General features: G+C 38.3%; 4 protein-coding genes across 6 annotated transcripts; 2 read left to right on the top strand and 2 right to left on the bottom strand.

Moving 5' to 3' along the window:
• Position 1: 1 nt before the first annotated feature.
• On the top strand, positions 2–3,561 carry LOC114541960 (alpha-(1,6)-fucosyltransferase-like). The gene is made up of 4 exons (XM_028561746.1): positions 2–1,593; positions 2,258–2,437; positions 2,623–2,773; positions 2,888–3,561. Exons 1-4 carry the CDS (start codon positions 434–436, stop codon positions 3,215–3,217), a joined length of 1,821 nt encoding a protein of 606 aa, XP_028417547.1. The 5' UTR covers positions 2–433; the 3' UTR covers positions 3,218–3,561.
• On the bottom strand, positions 1,442–19,211 carry LOC114541959 (voltage-dependent calcium channel subunit alpha-2/delta-2-like). Of its 2 annotated transcripts, XM_028561745.1 has the most exons (19): positions 18,719–19,211; positions 17,758–17,906; positions 17,500–17,652; positions 16,950–17,243; positions 16,712–16,846; positions 16,397–16,613; positions 15,962–16,209; positions 15,614–15,758; positions 15,070–15,429; positions 14,591–14,832; positions 14,283–14,438; positions 13,864–14,040; positions 13,503–13,697; positions 13,111–13,321; positions 11,763–11,895; positions 5,567–5,729; positions 2,863–2,987; positions 2,307–2,421; positions 1,442–1,529 (listed from the first exon to the last, which is right to left on the bottom strand). In XM_028561745.1, exons 1-16 carry the CDS (start codon positions 18,980–18,982, stop codon positions 5,716–5,718), a joined length of 3,093 nt encoding a protein of 1,030 aa, XP_028417546.1. In that variant the 5' UTR covers positions 18,983–19,211; the 3' UTR covers positions 1,442–1,529; positions 2,307–2,421; positions 2,863–2,987; positions 5,567–5,715. The 2 variants fall into 2 exon arrangements, with proteins under 2 accessions (XP_028417546.1, XP_028417545.1); XM_028561744.1 differs by lacking the exons at positions 1,442–1,529; positions 2,307–2,421; positions 2,863–2,987; positions 5,567–5,729 and adding an exon at positions 10,619–11,414.
• LOC114541964 (galanin receptor type 1-like) lies at positions 6,026–10,712 on the top strand. Its single transcript, XM_028561750.1, has 4 exons — positions 6,026–6,110; positions 7,292–7,388; positions 8,930–9,349; positions 9,562–10,712. Exons 3-4 carry the CDS (start codon positions 8,966–8,968, stop codon positions 10,138–10,140), a joined length of 963 nt encoding a protein of 320 aa, XP_028417551.1. The 5' UTR covers positions 6,026–6,110; positions 7,292–7,388; positions 8,930–8,965; the 3' UTR covers positions 10,141–10,712.
• A 67-nt stretch (positions 19,212–19,278) lies between the features above and the next one.
• Positions 19,279–23,427, bottom strand: LOC114541967 (kelch domain-containing protein 3-like). Of its 2 annotated transcripts, XM_028561752.1 has the most exons (13): positions 23,227–23,427; positions 22,858–23,031; positions 22,550–22,665; positions 21,604–21,621; positions 21,343–21,414; positions 21,144–21,219; positions 20,923–20,991; positions 20,781–20,849; positions 20,446–20,532; positions 20,263–20,371; positions 20,024–20,103; positions 19,867–19,945; positions 19,279–19,676 (listed from the first exon to the last, which is right to left on the bottom strand). In XM_028561752.1, the coding sequence occupies exons 1-13, from the start codon at positions 23,378–23,380 to the stop codon at positions 19,601–19,603; spliced, it is 1,179 nt and encodes a 392-aa protein (XP_028417553.1). In that variant the 5' UTR covers positions 23,381–23,427; the 3' UTR covers positions 19,279–19,600. The 2 variants fall into 2 exon arrangements, with proteins under 2 accessions (XP_028417553.1, XP_028417554.1); XM_028561753.1 differs by lacking the exon at positions 21,604–21,621.
• Between the last annotated feature and the right edge of the window lie 133 nt (positions 23,428–23,560).

Here is a 23,560-nt window from a genome sequence, read left to right as displayed (position 1 = left end):
AAAACTGTTGATGTTTAAACCATGTAATCTGAAAACAATCGCAGGTTGTGTTTTAAAAGGAGATGACACTTAACACCACCTGTTTAGCGGTTAAATAGCGAAGAAGCCAAGAAAGTTCTTAAAGGAAAAAAAAGAAAACATTACAAAGCGTCTCTCGCTAACGAATCTTTATTCCTTAGCGTGGCTATTTCGTTGCTATGTTAAATACAGTTGAATCATGTATTTCAAAGTTTCATAATATCAGAATTGAAATCTTTAGATGAAATATTAAATCCAATCATTACTGACATTAGTGACCTGTCTGGCAACAGGTGTCACTGAGCCTTAATTGGCCCTTGTGACGTCCTGTGGTAAGGTTTTCCCTGCCACAAATCAGCAAATCTTATGCTTTCAAACCATGGAATGAAAGCTACAGTCGACTATTTGAAGCCCTATGGCATTTCGCAAATGGAAATATATTCCAACACTCGCTTTAATAGGTTGGATGGTCGTCGTGAGTTATTTTGCCTTCACGGATTTTGACAAATGCGGGCCAGAGACGAATCAGCTACGAAGAGCAAAGCGGGTTCTAAATAAATCAAATCTATTCATAGACAATCTACAAGCGGAAATAAGTTCACTTAAAGAACAAGTCTCGAACCTTCAGAAACAATGCAAGAAAAAATGTCCGCTTGTGAGACCCACGATAGAAATGAAGGATTCCTCGTCTCAAAGAACGACGCATCGGGTGAAAAGTAGTAGTACATCTACAAAGCCATCTCACGACCCGAGAGAACCTCTGGGCGACAGCATTGCGCCAAGAAATGCATCAGTTGAACGATTTGAACATAAAACAGAAGCTCCAAGCTTGAAGCTGGAAAAAATAAGACGAAGGGCAATGAAGGAGCATCGTGAAATGTGGTATTATCTTAGCGCTGAAGTCACAAAAATTAACAAAAACTTAGGAAGTTCTCTGAAAGCAAGATTAACGGAAATGTTGGATAACTTTGCGGAAATGCATCGAACTTTGGGAAACAACCTCGACAGAATAAACAATCATGATTCCCTGTTAAGCTGGCGTAAGAAAGAGCAAGCGAAGCTTAGCAAACTAGTACAAAACCGTTTGAAGCGTTTACAGAATCCAAAGGACTGTAATTCCGCACGGAAACTGCTATGCGATTTGAACAAAGGCTGTGGTTACGGATGTCAAGTGCACCATCTTTTATATTGTTTTATAACCGCATATGGCACTAAACGAACGCTAATCATAAACTCTTACGGCTGGAGATATTCGGAAAAGGGTTGGGAGGGTGTATTTGTACCAGCCAGCAACACATGCACAGTTGCTAGAGGACAGCACGAAATGTGGTCAGTAAATTCTGAAAACAGTAAGATCGTTCAACTACCAATTGTCGATGGCATATACCCCGAGCCCAAACACCTACCTCTTGCGGTTCCCAAGGATTTAGTAGAAAGAATCCAGTCGTTCCACGGTTTCCCCTTTGTGTGGTGGATTGGACAGTTTGCCAAGTATTTGTTCCAATATCAACCTAAAGTTAAGCAAGAAATTGATGAAAAAAAACTTAAGTTAGGTTTTAAAACTCCGATTGTAGGGTAAGTGAAATGATAAATGTTTGTTTTGTCTAGTAATGTGGAACTGTACTTACGATGGATTCTAAACTGTTCTTACTAGAGGTTCAGTAAGAATCATCTCTTATTGATCCAGTTTTACTACAGGAGGAAACCTAAACTAAACTAACTTTATTTATACAGGATAGCTCTATCAGTTCTAAACTGTTCATCTTAGAGGCCCAGTAAGAATCATCTCTTATTGATCCAGTTTTACTGCAGGAGAAAACCTAAACTAAACTAACTTTATTTATACAGGATAGCTCTATCAGTTCTAAACTGTTCTTCCTAGAGGTCCAGTAAGGATCATCTCTTATTGATCCAGTGTTACTAAAGGAGGAAACCTAAACTAAACTAACTTTATTTATACAGGATAGCTCTATCAGTTCTAAACTGTTCATCCTAGAGGTCCAGTAAGGATCATCTCTTATTGATCCAGTGTTACTACAGGAAAACCTAAACTAAACTAACTTTATTTATACAGGATAGCTCTATCAGTTCTAAACTGTTGTTCCTAGAGGTCCAGTAAGGATCATCTCTTATTGATCCAGTGTTACTACAGGAGAAAACCTAAACTAAACTAACTTCATTTATACTGCGTTCACTTTAATGTTGGATTCTCGCCTTAGTATTCAAACGTTTTTTTCAGAATTCACATTCGTCGAACAGACAAAGTCAACGCCGGCGAAGCGGCTTACCATTCAATCGAAGAGTACATGTACTGGGTTGATTTGTATTACAAGAAACTTTCTTTATCACAGAAAGTTGATCAGAAGAATGTTTATCTGGCTTCAGATGACTTCACTGTTCTGTCTGAAGCAAAGAAAAAGTAAATACCGATTATCGTTGTGCTTTGAGCGAGGTTTATATAATAGTAGAAAAACATATTGTGCACCACTCGATCCTGTCCTAAATCTCAGACGAAATCTATTAGGACATCTATTAGTTTAATTACTTTTTGCTTATTTTCTCTAATATATTAGGGTATTTAAGACATGCGTTGTATCTTTTCAGGTATCCACATTATAACTTTGTAAGTGATAACGAAATCTCGAAGTCTGCTGGAGTTAATGAACGATACAACGAGAATTCACTTCATGGATTAATTTTCGATATTCAAATGCTCTCCGAGTGTGATTTCATTGTCTGTACGTTATCGTCACAGGTAAAATATTCAAAGATGCTTTTTGTCGAAACTTTGAGAGGGAATAGTTTAGATCTGATAGCTAAAATCCAGTAGAGAGGATTTTTTACCTTTTCACCTTTCTTCTTCAATTAGGTATGTCGTGTCGCCTATGAAATGATGCAGGCTAATTCACCAACAGACGCTTCAGAGAGAGTTCAGTCACTCGATGACGTGTATTACTTTGGTGGACAATCTGTGAACGACGTTCAAGCAGTTTACTCATACAAAGCTAAGAATTATAATGAAGTGAACATGAAACCAGGTGACAGATTGAAAATTGCGGGCAATCATTGGGACGGGTTCTCTAAAGGGACTTCGAGGGCGAACGGTAAACTTGGAATGTTCCCTTCTTATTTAGTAGAGAAGTATGTTCATATTGTAGAGTTTCCTGATTATTCAGATTTTGATAAAGAGTTGGAATGAATCAGTATTTATTATCGCCGATTTGGCGTTCATATAAGTCTAGTTTATTAGCAAATAATCGTGCAGAAAATGATGGTCAATGTTACAGCAGTACTGCATTTGGAGGCGAGAACTGATAGAATTGAGAATAAAGGCTAAATTTTTCAACCCACACGAGACGATGGCTGGGTATTTTCACTGACATGCAGTTGTTTAACGTGACGATCAACGTGCAGACTCGATAGAATTTATTACGAAATCATGAGATTATTTTTAATTATATTTAATCGAGACTTTTATGGGACAAAAGCAGCGATTAACTCCACATTTCGCAAGCCGAAGATACGAACAATCATTTTATGCACATAGGTCATCCATGTCATTGTATTAAAAATAGGTTTAATTGATTATCATATTACTAAATATTCATAAATTTAACGATAATAGATAAATTTTTATTTATATCGTTTTTTAATTGCTGCTGAAAATTATTTATAATTATTCTGAAATTTTTGTATGAACATTTCCAAGCATTCCAAGCAAGTTAGGCAAAAAGAGGAATAAAAATATTTCTTAAATTGGAACCCATGCAGCAGCTGTGTGTTATCGTATGTATCTTGTTTAGTCCCTAAAGATTTTATAAGATTATAATTTAATTAGAAATGGCGACTCGAACGATCGGGAACTTTTGATCTAAACAAACTTAATTGATCTTGCAGGTTTTCTAAATGGAAAAACATAAAAAACAGGAACTATTGATGTAAACTGACTTAATCTAGAATTCTTTTATCTAATGAGCGGCAAATATGGTATCGCGGTGCCTCCCCTTCTCCGAAAGATATTTACAGCTGAATATAGCATTTCTAAGAACGTTGACTGAAGGCGAGTATAGCATTTCTGAAAACGTTGAAAGCCGAGTATAACATTTCTACGAACGTTGAAAGCCGAATATAGCATTTCTGAGAACGTTGAAAGCCGAATATAGCATTTCTTAGAACGTTGAAAACCGAATATAGCATTTCTTAGAAGGTTGAAAGCCGAATATAGCATTTCTAAGACGATGAAAGCCAGGTATAGCATTTCTAAGAACGTTGAAAACATTACTTCATTGTGCCGGGAACTGCTCCTCCATCACCCTCTCATACAAATGCCCCCTCATTACACAATGTTCTCCCCTCACCCTCCACATGAAACCACCCCCTTTCCCCACCCACACAGTCTTTCCCTGCCCACACAACTCGCCTGCATACACAACCTGCCTGCCCACACACCCCGCCTGCATACACAACCTGCCTACCCACACACCTCGCCTGCATACACAACCTGCCTACCCACACACCTCGCCTGCATACACAAACTCCTTTTCACACATGCACATTCATGAACCTACAATCATAGACAAATTTGCTCGGACAAGTGTGAAAGAAAGAAATTATCAGTGACAAATATTTACATATCCTTTATAAAACTGACCCCCTCCCCCCCCGAAACAATGTTGATAAACACTTGAATTGTTATGGCGATTACTGCAATACTATTCCCAAAACATTGTACAGGGGAGCAGGGAATACGACTGCATGCGAAAAATAATTGATAGACCTAAAGTTCAGCCATTATAAATAGCGTCCGTGGTTTTTGTCTAGGATTTTAGAACCTATAGCGTTGGCTGTCGTTCATTTTTTCAATCTCGAAGCCCTGTGCTTCACCGGATTCTTCTCGCGAGGATAAACAAATGATGTCAAACATTTACTTTGAGTTTATCCTACGCCTCATATTAATATATCTTCGTCCACGATCAACCACCTCTTACCATACAAATTAGGTGACAAATGAAAAAAATTCGTCGTCTAAAACATATTTGTTGCATCACAATCGACTTAAGCGTACTACCTAAAGATTTATCTTTGTTCATTGATTTGTCCATGCAGTAACACGAAATAAGCATTTTAGGGAGAATATTAAAATACTAACGAATGTCTGCCTCAAAAACTATATAAAGTTCTTGGACACATGTTCTCGATTTTTTTTATGTTATTTCTCAAATTTTATCTTTCTCATATTGGCTGGTCTGAAGTGAACTCATTAACTTGACTTCGCCTATATTGGGAAATTGGGAAGTGAAGTATTGGGTGATTGTATGGACCGTCAATAGAGCACCCACATTTCCTTTGTGTTGCAAGTGAAATTGCATGGCACTAAGTTTTGGTCCAGCTTCCTCCCCACACTTTTGAACAAGTCCCAAGGTCCCTAAACGCTCAAATGTGGGGGTATAGACCTTGAGGGAAGGCACAGCTAACAATCTACAGGGCCCCAGCCCCAATGTGGGCGGGGGAGGTATAGACCGCGAAGACCCGACAGAACGGTGCTCACCTGGTTGTTTTGAAGTGCATTCTATGTCCATTAGCTTAGTACAGGATTCCATGCACGTGGCCAAAATGCACGTGCCTGCACACATGTCAGCTTCGTACTGCAGCGAAACTACACTGCAAGACTGTGTGACTCTCAGCGACTGGCAATTTTCAATTTCTTTTGTCTGAAAAAGCATAAATATTTTAACGAAATTATTGACAACGCATTTCATTCTTTTAAATACAAAACGGAGGAAATACTTTCAATTCATCAGCTGATCAGTGCGAAGATTGTAAAATTCAAATGTGTTGTCTACACAATATCGGGCAGAATATCGAAAGAAGGTGGACAGGTAGACACAATTATTAAGATACAAAACATGCTGACGTTCAAAACTGTCTCATTAAGATGTTATCACGCAAGATTTGTACATTTAAAAAGCGCAAAACGTTTGCATTCTTGACAAGTAACGTTCATGTAGTATACGACAGTCTTCCTTTGAACCGCGCAAGAGTAGTTTTAAAGAGCTTGGAGCCCGAGTTTCACCTGATGCCAAATTTGGAAGGTATTTTCACCTTTTTTACAGTTTGCTTCTTAAAAGGTTTTCGCGCCATTCTTGCAAGTTGCGTCGATATATTTTACGTAAGCAATATTATATGTTTAGATGCCGTTGGCTAAACAAGGCCTCAGTCTAGGCTGACACTTCTCTACGCTTTGTTTTTATAAGCTAGATGTTTTGAAAGGTATATGTCAGTAAAGACGAAAACGCAGCTGTGCAAATTCTACCCACTAAATAAACAGCAAATTTCATGAATAAAAAACAGACTTGCAGGAGTTGACGTTGTATAAAATGCTAGTAAAAGATGAATCCAGTGTAATGTGAAATAAACAGCGAGCACCATGCAACGATTGAAATTTTAGAATTATTTGATTGCAAAACTTAAAAATTACGTAAACGTGAAAAATCCCCCCACTCTTGTAAGTCACATTTTTTAAGAGATATGCAGAGCTGTCAGTTGAAATACCGGTGCCATGTTTATCAGTTTTGAGTGTTGTTGGAATGTTGCTATTTCAAGCCGGCGAGGATTAATCCGGTAATCCACAATATGAAATAAAACAGTGAGTGCACATTAGTGATAACAGTTATTAAAGATCGCACACAATCAGTGTTTTTGACATTAACCGGAAGTATTTAAGTATAATGAACGTTTTCAAACTGAAAACTTTGCTCGTTTTAAAGCTCCCCAGAATCTCACAGAGAAAACAAGGAAATTCGGTTGAATTCTTCGGCCAAATGGAAGCTTCATTTAAGAAATCGCAAGGTTTATAATAGAAATGGGTCGTATGTGAGGGAAAACGTTGGAAGAATGGCTGAATGATAGTTCATTTATCCGTAAAAACGAATAAACTGCGTCTATTTAGAATAACTTGCGCGGCGGCGACTATCATTAGTTTAGGAGGAGAAACGACAGGGAAATTTTAACAAACCAAGGTGTTTTGCACCGCAGTCAAATATCAGCTATAACGTATTCCCAACTTTTTCAAGTTCTAAATCATACAATCTTGTGAAAGTCAAGTCGACAAACTGTGTTAGAGCGCGAATATTGTTCACGTAGCGGAGCCGTAGGGAACCTAATTATCACTCTCCAGCTGTGAATTAGATGGAAGGAGATAAGATTACTCCAGACAGTCTTAAGCCATTAAGTCCAGTTTTTATATTGTTTCATTGTGTGCTATCTCTTGCAGTTAAACAGCATCAGATAACCATCAAAACAACAAAAGTATCGAAGAAGACTCCTTTCTCGTTCTGCGTAAAACACCTTCATAACACTGAAATCACAAGGTAGGCTATCATTAAGGTTTTACAAGGCGTTTATTTAGTGGACCTTTTGTAGCGCTTTTTTCGTAACTCGAGTTTGACATTTTACTGTTGTCATTCAGTTACTTGTCAATCCATTCGGTCAGTGGCAATTGTTACGTATTTTTCATGCTAAATTCTTTCTATATTCCTTTTTCTATAAACAGGACACAAAGCATTGTTTTATACTGTTAGAATCTGCTTCATTATACGCTATCTAAAACATCCATTTTCAATGAAACCAGAGATTGTGTAGATAAAATTTCAGAATGTGCATTCACGCACGTTAATTAGATAATTCTAGTGAACCTGTGAGAATGCAACCATGACAACAGTTGTGAATACCCCCCATGAATGCTGGGCCCCTGTGGCCTGTGAAGCGCATGACATCACAAGGTCTAATGGTGTCGCCATAGAAGATAATGATACTACGACAATGTGAAACTGGCTGCTAACTTAAAAGGCTAAAAGCAGCTATACCATTGGCAATTGCCAGGAATTAATATGTAAACATCGTTAGCACGAATTCACCACAAGAGATTTATGAGTAAACAGTTCAACAATGTAAACTCGTTAATTTTGACTTGTCTGCATTCGGGCCAGCTACGATCACGTCAGCAAACCATACATGCAGCCAAGGTAACCCCGTTTCAAGAGCACTCGCTCTGTCCACACTAGTGAATGCCTTGGAAACGATGTAAACATAGAGTGGAATTATTCCCTACCAATCCTTCGTTTGCAAATTTAATGCAAAACATCCTTTTTAGTAATCCTAGAACCCAGCCTAAAAAAACCGTGATAAACGTAAGTACAACATTAGCGGTCAAACCACACGATGTTTTCTTGTGATAACTCTTATCACTTTGATATCGTGAATGAAATGAAGAGACTCTAGAAATAAACACAAGCATGCGCGTGCCAACCATCACAGAAATACAATAGCTCTTCGTTTAAGAAAAAACAAAAGATCAGAATCATTTGTTTCAAGTCCATTCCACACGGCCTTCTGCTAGTAGTTTTGTCCCTGTTTTCAAATTTTACTCTCGTGATATGTGGTAAACACTGCATTCTGGATTCAATACTCTTTGTTATTTTCTGCATAATTCGTCTTAAATGAAAACATTCATCTGAAGATTACACTCTCATGGCGTCAGAATAACCTGAACTACGTTGAGATCAGTTTTGGACAATACGTACTGAATTTTGATAACCCCTCTGCCTTGCAGGGTAGACAGCCCTAGCCAGGGATCCAGGTCCGACATTCTCGGTTGCAGGGGCGAGGGGGAATATACAATAGTTTTTTTTATTTGAGATAATGTTAAAAAAACCCGAAGTTGGCGTCCAAGCTAAGTGTTTTATTATCACCAGGACTGGAATTCATGACGGGGATCGAATGGATAAGAAAACCTTTTGTAAAAATAACAGGAATTGCAATGCATGTGAGATAACAAGACCGACTCACAAATACGAGTGTCTGCTACGCTTACAGTTTCTTCATCATCCACAAATTTCTTGCAATCTTCTAGATCGTTAACGACCTGTAGCGAACGTTTATATGACAGATGGATCTTCCGAGAATCATCGAGCTGACTGTTGTTGGAGTCATCTTCTTCTTCGGGGTTATTTTCAACTGCATCGTCATTCGTAGTATCAGCCTGGCGCGAAGCTTGCGCGGAACGATCCCGTATAATACGAAAAAGGACTGCACTAATCTGCTGGTAATGAACCTCGCTGTGGCTGACTTGCTTATACTGCTTGTGAGTTTACCGATGGATATCATACCAGAGCATATATCATGGCCATATGGGACGATTGTATGCAAGTTTGTTTCACCAATTCAGGATATTTGCCTAACAACGTCCGCGCTTACCTTTGGTGCGATTGCTGTGGAAAGGTATTTGCTGGCAAAAGGAGTCACACATCAAGGCACTCGCAATGCAAAATTTGTAAGAGTTTATAAAGTAACTTCTTCTGAATAGCTCTGTACACGATCCAGAATGATCCCGCATGATCCTTAACTTTCTAAGGCATCCTCTTCCGTCCTGAACCTGTGGAGTGGCACTACACTGAAAATCCACATATTCACGACACGTCTTCGTAGTCATGACTGGGATCGTGCTGCCGGCATGGCTAACAATAGTCTTTCCATATTTTTTAGATCATAGCTGGGATCTGGCTCGCTGCATGGCTAACAATGGGTCTTCCAATGGCATTTTACAAGCAACTCATTAGAGACGAAGGCAGGATAGAATGCGACATAATCTGGCCCAACAAATACGTCGCTGATTTCTTTCTTTATTACATGATTGTTCTGATCGCAGTTTGCGGAATAACTGGAGCGTGCGCGTATTACGGGATACGACGAAGCCTCGGGAAGGTGCAGCAGATTTACGAGAAGCAAAGTGCGGTAGAAATTATCGATCGAACGAACCAGGAAACGCTCGTCGAGCAAGTCTTGAAGATCTCCAACCTCATTTGCGTTCTCATTACCGTGTTCGTGATCTGCGTTTTCCCGTTTCCGTTATTCGCGGTGCTCTTAGAATCGGGCGTGCTCGAGAACTTTCGTTATAACTACGCTCTTTATCTGGCCACCTCGTGCTTGCTCTATGGTAACTGCCTGGCTAACCCGTTGATATTAATGTTCATGAGTAAAGACGCACGAACTGTGTTGACTGAACGAAGATCGTTGACTCGGCGTAACGCCGGCACAGAGAATATAAAATTAGAACATGCATGAAATAGTGGATTAAATGTGAATGAAATTCAGATTGGTTGAAAATATGTTCAGCATTCTGAACAAGATGCGGAAGAGCCTTAAAACTAGGGAATAGATCTGATATTGAGCATTAATGGATAATGGTAGATCACGAGAACAAGGTACACAGACGATTAAAATTCTCATCAAATGAATAATAATACTCACATGAAGTCTTCGTCTGCTACTGCGAGCAACGATCTCCATAGTTCAGCGGTGAGTGAGTGCAGTTTACTTCGGAATCACAAAGGCTTGATTTCTGGCGGAGGTCCAGAGAGTTGCATTTTTGCAACGTTCATAGTCTGGTCTTCAATCGTTAACCGCTATATCTCTGTTCCTTGTTCAGTTAAAAGAAACAAAGCCTTGTGGAAAAACCCGGAGACAATGTACAGCATTGTTTAAAATTCTCTTCATCAACAAGGACGAATTTGTGAATAAATATAATTCAATAAATCTCTATGCAACTATAATAAAATCATTGTTTATATGACAGGTGTATATAAAATCCATTTTATGCAAATCCATAGGATATAGTCAAGCTTTTATTTGGAATAAAAATGCTTTGAAGGTTTTAACTTGTTATAGCTTTTACTAATTCAATGAGTTTCAGCTGGAGGGATCTTCAGGGGAGAGAGGGACGCCAAGGGAGAAGGGGGACAACACAGGGACTTTCATAATGAAGAAAAAAGAATGGACTATATAAATTAATTAACTAGGAATTTTAAAATAATCGTCTAGGAACCACGACCCTGGTGGAGACGGATAATATAAGAGGAGAATAAATAGGAGTGAATGTCGATGGTAGGGGAGGGGATCTGGGCCAACCAGCTCGCGTCTTTCAATATATAAATCTTCCATTTTCCTCAAAAAACGACACGGGAAACATAAGAATGATCGTCGTATTTAACTGTACACACGGACGAGCAATAATGAAATGAAAAGAACCAGCCATGATGGAAGTCGATGACGGCAGCCATTATAAGTGCATTTTAATTTAATCTCCCGCAGTTTAGGACAAGTCTCTTTCTTGCTTGAACTATGGTCGATGTGTTTACACGTACCATTCACGATACGATAAGCACCTGCGTCAAATACTTGGTTGCTTATTCGGCAGTTGAAATTGTAAAAATATGATTGACGATACCGCGACCAGTTCTCGATAACGAGAAGGTAAAGATTGGTTTTAGGCAAAGACGTGAAAAAGTAGTTGCCAATAGTGCAGGGGCCTGACGAATGTCCAGTAAAAACTTTATTGTCTAAAACAAACGATCTTTCTTTCAGAAAAAGGCGATAAAAAACAACTTGTGCCATACAGTAATAAAAAGTGTTCCATGCGGTAGCAAAATTTCGGCGATGCGGCAGCAAAACTTAGGCAATGCGGCAGCAAAATTTCGGCCATGCGCTATATTTCAAACCATAATTCTCAGGCATGATCTGATACTAACACTGGAACGTTGACGTGTTTTTTAGTTTTTAGCAAACAAGCTGGAAGTGTTCTCGTTCACTATTATTCGGCATTTTGAACGATCAGTAATACATTGTGTTCAACACAAACGCTAGGTAGTGATATCCGGGAATATTAGGAAAAAGGAAACAATTCTTACCTTCAAATAAAGCGGCGTATCCTACCACATCTTGAATACAACCATACTCGTTTTGGAATGGAGGAATGGGTCCCCTGTTCCGATAATATTCATCTTCTTCTTCTGGCGTTTGAATAATTCCTTTAAGGGTTACCTGAGAGACATAAGGGATAATAATGAACAAAAAGGCTAAATCGTGATAGTTACCAGTGAGACAATAGTGGATAATAGTGGACAAATTATGTCCTCAGTATTAAACTAGTGATTGCCTTCTATTCTTGCTACATTCAAATCTAATTTTATCCCTATGTGATCCACCTTTTCCCTTGCATATTCCAGTGATATCCTTCCATGATCCAGGCCCATAGAGATCCCATCAACTTTTTTACCAAAGTTCGTTGATATTGGTAATTATCACGCCACTTAAACCAACCAATAACAAACAGTTTGTGAGAAAACTGATTGTTATTGGTGGATATAACTGGGGTGAAGAGCCAATGAGGCAACAATCCAACATCATTCTGAGTTATTGTTGCAGTTGTATGTTTCCAGCAGAGAAACGTCCACAGTGAAAAAATAATGAATAATGAATCATCGTTGGTAATTTTTAAAGAATAAAAGATTACCTTCCATGATTAATTAAACATACCATATCAACTACGTTGGAAACATATTTCATCACAGATACGATTAGGCGCACATTCATTGCACGATAAGTTCTTTACACTCAAATATCAGCTCAGACGAACTAAATATACAATTTACTTGACAGAGCTTGTACTTACGAGCTCTCTCTATTAATAATGTCATGCTAGACAATGCATCTGTAAATATCTTGATGCCCGAGACAACCTCAGCTCTTGAGGCTTTTGCTGTCCTTTCTCCACACTTCTCGTAACGTGTGGTAAGATACCAAGTGGTTTCTCAGCGATGATGGAAGCCTTCAAGCAATCACGATAGTCTTTCTATGATCCAGCTGGGAATCCTGCATCATCTCTGCCATGAATGATCACTGCTAAGAACCGAACACACGGCTGCTCAGCAGTCATCATACATGGTCGCATTAAGATGATGTACCATCGCATCTCTTGTCTTTCATTTTTACTCCAATTCTTTACCGCATTTACATCAACTGTCATCATTTGGATCCCTGATACTACCTAAACCATATCATCCCTAATCCTCTTAATCTTGGTTTCAAGCTATTATCCAAATCATCTCTAATTTTCTTAATCTTGGTTTCGAGTCATTATCCTAAATCGTATCTCAACCCTAATCCTCTTAATCCCTATCACACACGCTAACCACAAGATTAACAGTCCCAACCTGATTTCATTATAAGACTATTGAAAGTTGACCTCAAACATACCTTGGGGAAATATGGTGAGACACTACAGATTCCCTGGTAATCAAAGCGATGAGTTTGTTCATAAACATTCTGTTCCTGAACAAGTTGTTTCATTATGTCGCCTTCTTTACGTCCAAGTGAGACCCTCTGGTACTCTCGCTCGTCTGTGATATTAGCTTCAAGAAAGTCTGGATCGGTGACCAAGTTTGCAGCATTGTCAACCAAGTAGCATCTTAAGAGAAAACAGGGATAGTTGAAGATCTAACGTACATAGTAATGTGAGTTACCACTGAAGTTGGAATCATGGGTGAACGATGAATGAACGAAGCACTCCTGTGCACCGCTAGAAAGCAGTTTAAAATAACATTTTGGACTGAAAGTATTCTAGATAGTTAATTCAGAAAGCCGCCTACCTTGTTTCACACTGATGTACTCCATCAGGACATAGATACGTCTCGCCGCACGCTTTCTCACCTCCACTTCGTCTCAAGCGTTCATAAATGCTCTCGTGAAAATCACGATATTTAATATCAAGAGCGACGACGGCCTCCACTCTGTCTCCAGTGCACGTTGCATTGCGACAATAGCGAGATAAACATTCGTCGTGGCTGAGGGAAAATTAAATCGTTCACTTAATAATTCTAGATTCAATGCAAACTTCAGTTCGAACACATATTTCCATTCTAATTGCCGCTATTCCGATTCTAATTTTATTCCAATCTAATTGCCATTTCAATCAATAGTTCTAATTCTGATTCCAACCCTTTGTCTCACCTGGAGCAAGAACAACCGCCATGTTTAGTGGTTCGACTGCAATCGACATTTGACTCGGTCTTTTCAAAGACGGCCTGAGATATTGTGATCACTTTGCCAATACCATTCAGATCCATGTAGGCATTCGATACAGAGGTTTTGGAGGGATTAACAATAGTTCTGTGATACCATGGACGTCTACACAATTAGATACAATGATGATATATTGATACACAATGATATCTATTGATATACAATGATATATGTGATATATAATGATACACAATGTAATATATAGATACACAGTGATAGATATTATATGAGGATATATATTGATATACAATGATATATATGATATGTGTTGATACCCAATGATATATACGGATATACAAGGATATATATTGATATACATCGAAATAAAAAAGCGAAACACTACTTACCTCGTAGGATCGAAATTTTTCGGCGAACGATGTCCAGGGTAGCTTCTAAACGCACCTCGCGTTGTGGCGACATATGTCCAGCGAACGTCCTTCAAAATAGTTCGATTCCTCGCCTTCCACGCGGTCTCAATAGGAGCAGTGATGAGTACATCTGACCTTTGACGAAAATGAAAACATAATTACTCTTGTATACAAATATGATATGAGTAATATTTCAAATAAAGAAATTAGAGAAATTACTATTAGAGAAACTAGGTTTCGAGAAGTGCTGTCTCAAAGTTAGTCTGCAAATATCGTGTAGTCCTTACCTCACGCTTCCAGGCAGCAGAGTACCAGAGACATTACATTCTGAAGAGTTTTTTAAATCGTTTATAAGTTTATGGATATCCACTGTGAGCTGCGAGGAGTTGTCATTGAATAAGTATTTATTTGGATTGCAATATGCTCTTGGGGCGATGAACACGGACGAGTGATTGCGAGAAATGTACAGCTCAGGGTAATCCTCAACGTTGAATTGCAAGTCCAAGATTTCAAACACAGGACCAAGTTCCTGAAGAGAAAATACGACATGATTAACGTGACCTCGCTATTCACTTTTACGTCGTAATCTCTTCGACATGCACGACACGGTCACGACACATTACGACACATCACGACACATTACGACACATCACGACCATACAAGGATTGAAGTGATATACTACAACGCACAGTTACTAATTGCTATCAAATGTTCATTGTATCAGGATAAAAATATATCCTATATCTATAGGTACATACTTCATACCTTGCGTACATAACTATCATTATATGACTTCATGTATCCATAAAAATTCTTCGGCAAACTTCCGACAGCCTGACCAGGCCTATCAGGTCGTCTATACTTCAGATCTGAATCGGTGAAACTGAACGCAAAGGAATAACTGGAGTCTGGCACCCCAGTATAGAAGTATGTGACTGGCGTTTTGATATACTTAAGGCCATCCTGGAAGTCTCCTTTGGGAAGCGCTCTGTCGGCGTTTTCGATTCGTTTTGATCCCGTTTTTCCCTTCTTCATTTCTTTAATAACTTCAGTAAAATCTTTCATTCCATCTCCACCCGGTTTCTCTAATTCCTTGATATCAACAAATATTGGATCATCCACCAGCTAGAAAAACAGCAACAATAATCACGTTACTCATGCATGAAGACCTGTTATTGAACCAAGTTACTCATGAAAACCAGTTATTCAGATTGATTTGCAGTTGATCAAGACAGTATTCCATATACAGTAGCAATGAATCCAACTGCATCTTCATCAGTATTTTTCCTGCAGCCGGTGTGAGGCTCACCTGTGTACTAGGTCGTAACAAAGGGTGAAAGATTGTCTCTCCTTCATTATTGATGAGAAATGCATACGCCGAGCCCCAGGTGTAGCGAGTCAAAATATTTTCAATTTCTTCCAAGGTAACATCGATGCCAATCACACCAAGTGTTCTAAAAATCGGGAATACTCTGTTAATAAATAACTTTCCCTGATTAGTACTTCTTCGAGTGTTCTTCCATTAAATGAAATGACAACTAAAGGACAACAAGAGGACAACCAAAAGGACAACTAAAGGGCAACAAAAAAAAACTAAAGGACAAGTAAAGGACAACTATAGGGTAACAAAAGAATTGACTAGTATTACATGATATACCTGTTAGTGACAACTGGTATGGCGGCTGTTACCATCAATCCCAATCCTAGAGCATCTAGGTACGGTGGACTCCAAGTGATGTTTGCTGTAGACTGAGTATTAGCTGTGAGGAAATCATAGTAATCCTGCATTTGACTGATGAGGTTTGTACTTTCAACAATCTTCTTCATAAAGCCTCGATTATCACATGCTAGTTTCCCAGGAAACTCTTCTCCATCATCCACCACAAGATATGAAAATATTCGTGTCTATTGAAAACATTGGAAAAATAGTTTCTTTTTAATCTAAAACACTGCATGAATACAAAATATGTACCTTTTTGTAAAACTTTGTAGTTTTTAATACAGTCATGGCTCTAAGCCTCAAAATATTATCCCATGGTAGAATGGTGTTATGGATGATATATGATAATTGTGTTATTGTAAATTATCTTACCCCACGTGTATTCCATAATTTCACATTGTCCCAAACCACATCCCAATCATACTGGCACTTTTTCCCTGGGACATAACCACTTCGAGTATAGTATCCTTTTTCACAACGTACTTTGTCTCCGTCTGTGTCCTGACCATCTGTGATGAAGATTATGAATGACTGGCATCTGGTTCCTGTGTTACCTGTCAGCAGGTCGAAAGATTTTTCAAAAGCATTTCTAAGAAATCAAAACCAAATTTATGAGTTAAAAATGTGTGGTATCTACCAATAACATAATGGAATTGAATATTGCATAGAAAGTAGAAACACACTCACTTTAATTTAGTTGCTCCAGCAGCTTTTAACTCCTTGATTTTAGCTATAAGATCTTTTCTATGTGATGTTGAAGCAGGTACAAGACGATTTTGCTGACAGCTTAGGACATTTGTTTGAACATCTTCGTGAATAAACCTTGAAAGGTATTAAAGAAATGTTAGGCAGTTCACTTATCATTAACTCTGCCATGAATCTGACCTGTCTAACCCAGGTTAAAAAAAGCAAACAAAAAACTTACTTTCCCACTTCATCATAGTAAGGTTCTCGACCACAGATCACGTTTACATAATCTTGTTTTGTCAAGGTATTGAGAACAGTGATCGCAATAGACTTGGCCATATTAAATTTCTTTCCAGACATCGAATGGCTGCAGTCTAACACAATGACCACGTCCTTTGGTCCAGAAGTGGCTGCTATGTACCATGGTCGCACCCGGGGGTCATAGTCTTCGTAAAACCCTGCAAAATTTGTCTGCCATTCTCGTCCGGGATACATACGGTATAAACCGTTGTTTGAGCCAAAATACTGCCATCTGAGAGAAGATGGAGGAAGGATTCAGTTTGATATTGAATGGCATATAACCAGGGGGCATTCTGGCAACATCTTCAAACAACTTTGCATCAAATGTGGTATAAGAACTGTCCAAAATAGACAAATGGCCTTTGCAGAGTCAATCAAGTTTCATATCACAAAAGCTGTTCCTCGGATTTACATCATTTTGAGAAAGGTCTATGTATTGATGGTATATAATTCTGGCAATCAGATGCATCACAAGTACTCTTGATTACCTGAGATCAGAATCATTGCCTAAATTCTGAACAAAAATCTTGTCCAACCCTGAACTCCAGGCAATTGTATTGATTACTTCAGCATTATCTCTTGGTGTTTGGTCAGAGATCTTCACTGAACTCTGCTTCAAGCTTATCGTTTGTTTAAACAAACTGAAGAGAAAAAAATTTTGCCCTCAAATTCTTTATTATTTATAGAAGAATACATTCAGGCTGGGAGTTAATCTCAAAGATATGGTTCAAACCATTCATACTTACGTGTTATATTTTGGTGAAATAACTGGATTGTAATTTTGCAAGTCTGCATCAGAATATACATCACTGGGCAGGTCTCGGACTGACTTGATATCTTCCAAGACAGTCTTGTTTACAGATGCAATGAGCTTTGCAGTCTCTGCAGCCAATGTCTACAATTGCAAGTCTTTTATTAGATATGAAATGTAACTTGCAGTTTTATTATTATTATTGTCTTTATTAGGGACATTTATCGAGGAACATTTTGCATCTAACACAAGGTGCAAAGCAGCTCAAAGAACCGTGCAAGGCACCTTTCCAAAACCTATGTGAATATTGCTTTTTCAATATAGTATATTGCACTGTAACATTCTTAGGGATCGCCACATCTAATGATTTTAAGTCTTTAATAGTTGGGTTTCATCGGTGAATAAACACAAGCAGTATTTTATTTCAGTTCTGTCATGAGTCATGACATATCAAATGGTCATTCAAGCGCTGGTTTTGCAATTGTCACACCCCATTAATGTATCCTTCCCTCACAATCACACTGTCACACAGGGGAATGTCATAAAATGTACGGTACTTTTTCATGAGAATACAGTACTTTGCAGTTAAAAAGTGTTTCAGACTAGAAATTAGCATTGTAAGAAAGAATTTTGCATGTAAAACCAATACAGCCAAAAGGCAAGTGCAGATGATCTCGGAGCTCGTGACTAGCGTGTCAAAAGGACGTATCTTGCATTTACCATTTACATAGCAATGCCAGCTACGTCCTTTTAAATAAATCAACTCGCTATCGTACTATCGGATCATTTATTATAAAAACAAGACAATTGCAATATCTCGCAATTGCCATTATTATTATTATAAAAGTAAAAAAAACAACATGCATTCAGTTTAACCAAGCTTCGCCACGCCACGCCACAAATGAATACACCGCTTCATATAAAAGCGACGCTAATACAACTCGCCTTGAACATACCTTTGCTGCTTTCTCCTTCTTTGAAAAATAACCTCCAAGCTTTTCTTTGACGGCTTCGACCGTTCTTTTGCCATCCCTCTGCTCAGCAACATAGCTCGCTTCGTCGTAAAGTCTCTGTAATTCCTTTGTACGCAGCCCTTCCTTCGCTAATTCTACTAAATAATCCTCAACTTTTGAGGCCCAATCCCTGACGGTCTCCTTCGTCAAGTGGTCTGTGTGTACAATGCATACCAAGTACAGAAATATCGTTGTTTTTTCAAGCATGAATGCGTTTGAACGTGCACCAAAGGTCAGCCGCAAAATGCACTAGGTACGTACGCGAATTACTGTCGAAAATACCTCCTTTTACGGCGAGAATACCTCTCCTTTGAAGCCAGAAGATTTCCAATGCAGTGGTTAATGTTTTGCGTCGAATAAAACGGTATCTTTAGCCGCGTTGCAGCGTAAAAACTCGATAAAACGCAGCATAAATCTCTGCAAAAACTCCGGTATCAAGTTCGGTATGGAGCATGAATTACCAGTGAATAAATTACAAATTCCAACACAGCTGCCCCAGGAATCTTTATTTAGAAATATAACTTCATTTATAATTCATAGGTAAAAAATTATCTATTTAATATAGTTTCATATAGTACAACCAATATAATTTAGAGCTTAATAAAACGCAACAAAAACTCCTTCTCGACTATTTTCGAACAACACGAGCCAGCGTGTATGTAAGAAATCTGGTGATTTATAAAAATATTATAAATTTATGTATCTTCTCTTTTTCCTGGATAAAACCGCCCCTGTCGATTTGAAAAACGGGCGCTGTACGACGGAGAATGAAGAGCACGGCTCCTGAACGAGATTGACGCGAATTCTTATGAAACCCTGATTCATCTAACCTTGCGATAGTAATGTCGGGCTGTGTATGCGACCAGTGGATGTCTTTGGAAACATGACGGCCAATTCACGTCTGTTGCACAAGAAAAATAGGTTACTATCTTTAGGTAAAGAACTAAAAAATCTGTCAAAGAACAAGAGGGAACAGAGGAATAGCAAATGAACTAACAATCCCACTTTCACCACTCTTCCTTAAAACAGAGCCCTGAAGCAAGCCTACATTTTAAAGCTACGAAGTGACGACTGTTCGTCCAAATACTCACTTCAACATACGAGGAAGAAGCTCGTTGTATAACTTGTGTTTAACAACAGCGAGTTTACATAACGTCTTTAGAGTTGGATCTGGAAGAAAATATATTTCGTTAGGGTTTTTACCAAACAACAACTTATAAATGTAAAACCGATCAGTTTTGCACTCACTGAGATCTAGAACATATAAATCATTATGATCTTGAAGACTGTTCTCCTCTTCGCCTTGGGCGCCTTGCCCATGAAACGGACTAAAAATTGAAGAGAAAAATTTAAAGAGTTTCCATGATCTCGGGACACTGAAACTACTTCTGTTAAAACAAAGTAATATGTCCTTCTATATAGAAATACTCTGTCCTGAATACAACCACAACTGTCTGCCATATCATAGGCAGTTGAAGGTTCCGTACCTTGATCCGCCGAAGATGACAGCTTTTCCTCCAACCAAACAACAACAGTGTCTTCTTCGTGGACAAGGATATTTGCCGGGAACGACAACTTTGCTCCATTGTCTTGCATCTATGCAAATGAAAATCAGTCATTTGAAGTTCTTCGACCTTCGTACTTCTCAAACGCAAATCATGATCCACTACCTGTGTCAAATTTAAGTATATCACCATAATGTTGTTGTTCCAAGCCATTATAACCACCAAATATATAAATACAGCGGCCATACGACACTAAAATGATAAGTAGAGATACCGTTTACATCTTCATCTAAAAACGAACAGTGCCCAAGTGATTGTACGAAACCAGGTTTCATCTTGAATGGTGGCTCTTGATATGAAAGGTAAAACTAGCCCCAGATGAGCAAACATTCGTAACAGCAAATTTCGACGCGGGTACAAGGCAAATGTAAGAGTAAACAGAAGATTAGAATCCAGTTTTGCCATCGCGGATGTTATACTGGAAGGATTACTTGTCTTACCAGCAGTATGACTCCGACGTCCTATGGGTGACAATCCTTTTGTTACAAGCCATTGCCAAGTGTATGTTTCTACAAAAAAGCAGCCAAGAATTATTAGATGAAAACGATGACAATACGATGAAATATCAGGGCTATATTATACCTGTGTCAAACACGATTATTTGATTATCATATATTTCCTGATTTGAATGAATTTCACCAAGTACATCTCCTGTATCAAGATATAACAAAATATCATTTAGCCGTTACCTAAAGGTTAAACCTCCTATATAAGGCTATATTAGGCTATAACATATCACTTCCCATGAGAACTCTGTCTCATGCAGTAAACAATTCATTACACAGGTTATATCTTCATCATACCTCGCCCGCCGAAGATGTACATGTATTTTCCAACAGCCGTTGCAGTGTGAAAATCTCGCCAGCTTGCTGGTTCGCCCTGAAAACAGACCGTTCATTCTGAATTATGCAAACGAATAGTTGGCGAAGACTGAAGCACTTTGCTGATGATAGAACTGAAGAGTTACCTTAAAAATATTTGTACTTAATCAACATTACTTACGAAAACATGAGGGTGTGTCCATTTCATTGTCTTTACATCCAGAACGTACACATCTTTCGAGAAACATTCCGACTAAAAAAATAAATTATTTGTAAGCCAATAGTAAAATATGTAGTTTTAGGCGTGATCCCATAATTCCGCAATCAGTTTGATCTCTTTAGTATCACGCTGATGAACAAGGTAACTGGCGAGGTGACCGGTCCAATAAAACTTGGAGAATTGCAATTTAGATGGTGTTATCTTGCAACAAACAACCCGTACCTGAAGATGGTATCCTCCCTGAAAATTGGAAAACCGGAGAAATTAGGATAGGAATGAGAGAAAAAAAGACGCTTTCTAAGGCAATGAATTTCTGTGTCATAAATGATCTTGATCTGAAAGAACTTCAGATATTGAATCTATCTATAAGTACAATTTGAAGTCTTGCATTTTCACTTTTAACATTCTCCATCAATTATGTAATGTATCCATTCAATGCGAGATATTGCAATGACTGAGAATATCTTCTGCTCTACAGATTAATTACTATACATCATATCATTGACCAATATGTTTCCCACTGATCTTTGTGGCTGGAATTCATGTTAAATTAGGATCCTTCATTTCCATCACATCAGTATCACATCCAATCATGAGAATTGCATTTGAACTTCAATTAATGATACCATAGGCTCATAGCCACCACAAAGATTTCAGGAGATTAAGATTTTCAATTCAATTATTGAATCGGAATCAATAGTTGCACTTGTATGCTTGAATGACATATATATGTCATTGTCAATGAATAGCATGTCTGAGAGTATATATATCTGAGTTGATATCCAATACAATTATCCAACATGTTGTAGCTTGTATTGCTTTGAAGTGTCATATCCTTCTCATTACAACTTCAATGTCCTTCATTGTTAAATTATATTTACTTCTAATCAACTGGAATATACTGCATGACTGCACATGAATTCTGATACATCAGCCTTCTTTCTCAAAGAAGTAGTAATCAGTGTTATTGTTAGTGTGAATGCAGCCTCCCATTCTCTTTGATCATAAACTAATCCAGCCATTAATATTCTGGCAAAGATTGCATGTATTTAAGCTAGACAAGAAGAGGTTATGCTGCAATCATATGTTTTTTATTCCTTGGTGGTAATGGACGTCATTGTAATAAGTGTTACCTAAACATTATGAAAAACTGGTTTCAATATCTTACCCTTTCTTCAAATCCTCCAAAGAGATAAATCTTCTCACCAATAACACAGGCTGAATGACCATCGCATGCAGGGGGGATGCTACCACTAACCTCCGGAGTTGACCATCTGAATGTAGCTGTTTGAAAATGATGCACAATGAGTATAAAATTGGGGAATAAAGGAGCAAAATAGTTGATTATCACAGGGGGTTATTAGCCAGGTAAATGGAAGACAAAGAAATATACTAAAGATGCTATATATCTCTGAGATGTCAGCTTAATAATGAGCTTCAAAGAAGCAATGGCACTGCCAATGGGTCACAACTTACTTGTATCAAAACAAAACAATGTGTTGCAAGCTACATATCGATTATTGCAACCACCAAATATATAAATCTTGTCACCAATCACAGATGCTGTATGACCATATCTCATAAATGGTACAAAGTCATAATCATCATCCTCAATGGTGGGAGTTTTTAATTTGGTCCATTTCAGCAAGTCTGCAGAAAATGATAAAATAGCAATAATTAAGTCAAATATGTAACAAATATGTAACAAATATGTAACAAATATTTAACAAATATGTAACACTGCTGACTAACTTATAAACTTGCGACTAATTTTATTCGACAAATTTGTAGAATATGTATCAATTAGGTAAACAACAAGTAAAAATAAAAACATTAGGTACTCACCAAGATCGAAGATATGAACGTCCATTTTTTCCAAGCTTGAGTACTCGTCTCCAGAATAAAATCCTCCAAAACTAAAGACATATCGATCCTGTACAGAAACCGCAGCATGATTCACTCGGCGAGGGCCGTCCTCAGCTTCTAATGTCCACTGCATTACTGTGACTGCTACAACGGGGTCGTGGACAGTTACGGGAGAATGGACCTTCCTCTACACTGCTCTCTATGTTTATACTTTTCCCTGCAGGTTTCAAAGTTCATTTACGGGAAAAACCATGCCCACAATGCGGCGAGTTTGGAAATTTTACAGTCCCCTTGGGAAGTTCCAGTCCCGCAG

The sequence above is a fragment of the Dendronephthya gigantea genome, unplaced genomic scaffold, assembly GCF_004324835.1.
Source record: "Dendronephthya gigantea isolate DGI-Jeju-01 unplaced genomic scaffold, DenGig_1.0 000325F, whole genome shotgun sequence".
In the NCBI taxonomy this organism is placed as follows: domain Eukaryota; kingdom Metazoa; phylum Cnidaria; class Anthozoa; order Malacalcyonacea; family Nephtheidae; genus Dendronephthya; species Dendronephthya gigantea.
Note: the sequence above shows the minus strand (reverse complement) of the source record. Positions and strands in the feature narration are given on the sequence as shown.

Coding starts and splice junctions, on each gene's coding strand:
- LOC114541964 (XM_028561750.1), top strand. CDS start 8,966: ATGGATCTTCCGAGAATCATCGAGCTGACTGTTGTTGGAGTCATCTTC. Junction 9,350..9,561: donor GCACTCGCAATGCAAAATTT/GTAAGAGTTTAT, acceptor CATATTTTTTAG/ATCATAGCTGGGATCTGGCT.
- LOC114541960 (XM_028561746.1), top strand. CDS start 434: ATGGCATTTCGCAAATGGAAATATATTCCAACACTCGCTTTAATAGGT. Junction 2,438..2,622: donor CTGTCTGAAGCAAAGAAAAA/GTAAATACCGAT, acceptor GTATCTTTTCAG/GTATCCACATTATAACTTTG. Junction 2,774..2,887: donor TCTGTACGTTATCGTCACAG/GTAAAATATTCA, acceptor TTCTTCAATTAG/GTATGTCGTGTCGCCTATGA.
- LOC114541967 (XM_028561752.1), bottom strand. CDS start 23,380: ATGCAGTGGACATTAGAAGCTGAGGACGGCCCTCGCCGAGTGAATCAT. Junction 23,032..23,226: donor CGTTCATATCTTCGATCTTG/GTGAGTACCTAA, acceptor CATTTTCTGCAG/ACTTGCTGAAATGGACCAAA. Junction 20,850..20,922: donor AATAATCGTGTTTGACACAG/GTATAATATAGC, acceptor GCTTTTTTGTAG/AAACATACACTTGGCAATGG.
- LOC114541959 (XM_028561744.1), bottom strand. CDS start 18,982: ATGCTTGAAAAAACAACGATATTTCTGTACTTGGTATGCATTGTACAC. Junction 16,847..16,949: donor TACTATGATGAAGTGGGAAA/GTAAGTTTTTTG, acceptor ATACCTTTCAAG/GTTTATTCACGAAGATGTTC. Junction 14,041..14,282: donor AAAAATTTCGATCCTACGAG/GTAAGTAGTGTT, acceptor CTAATTGTGTAG/ACGTCCATGGTATCACAGAA.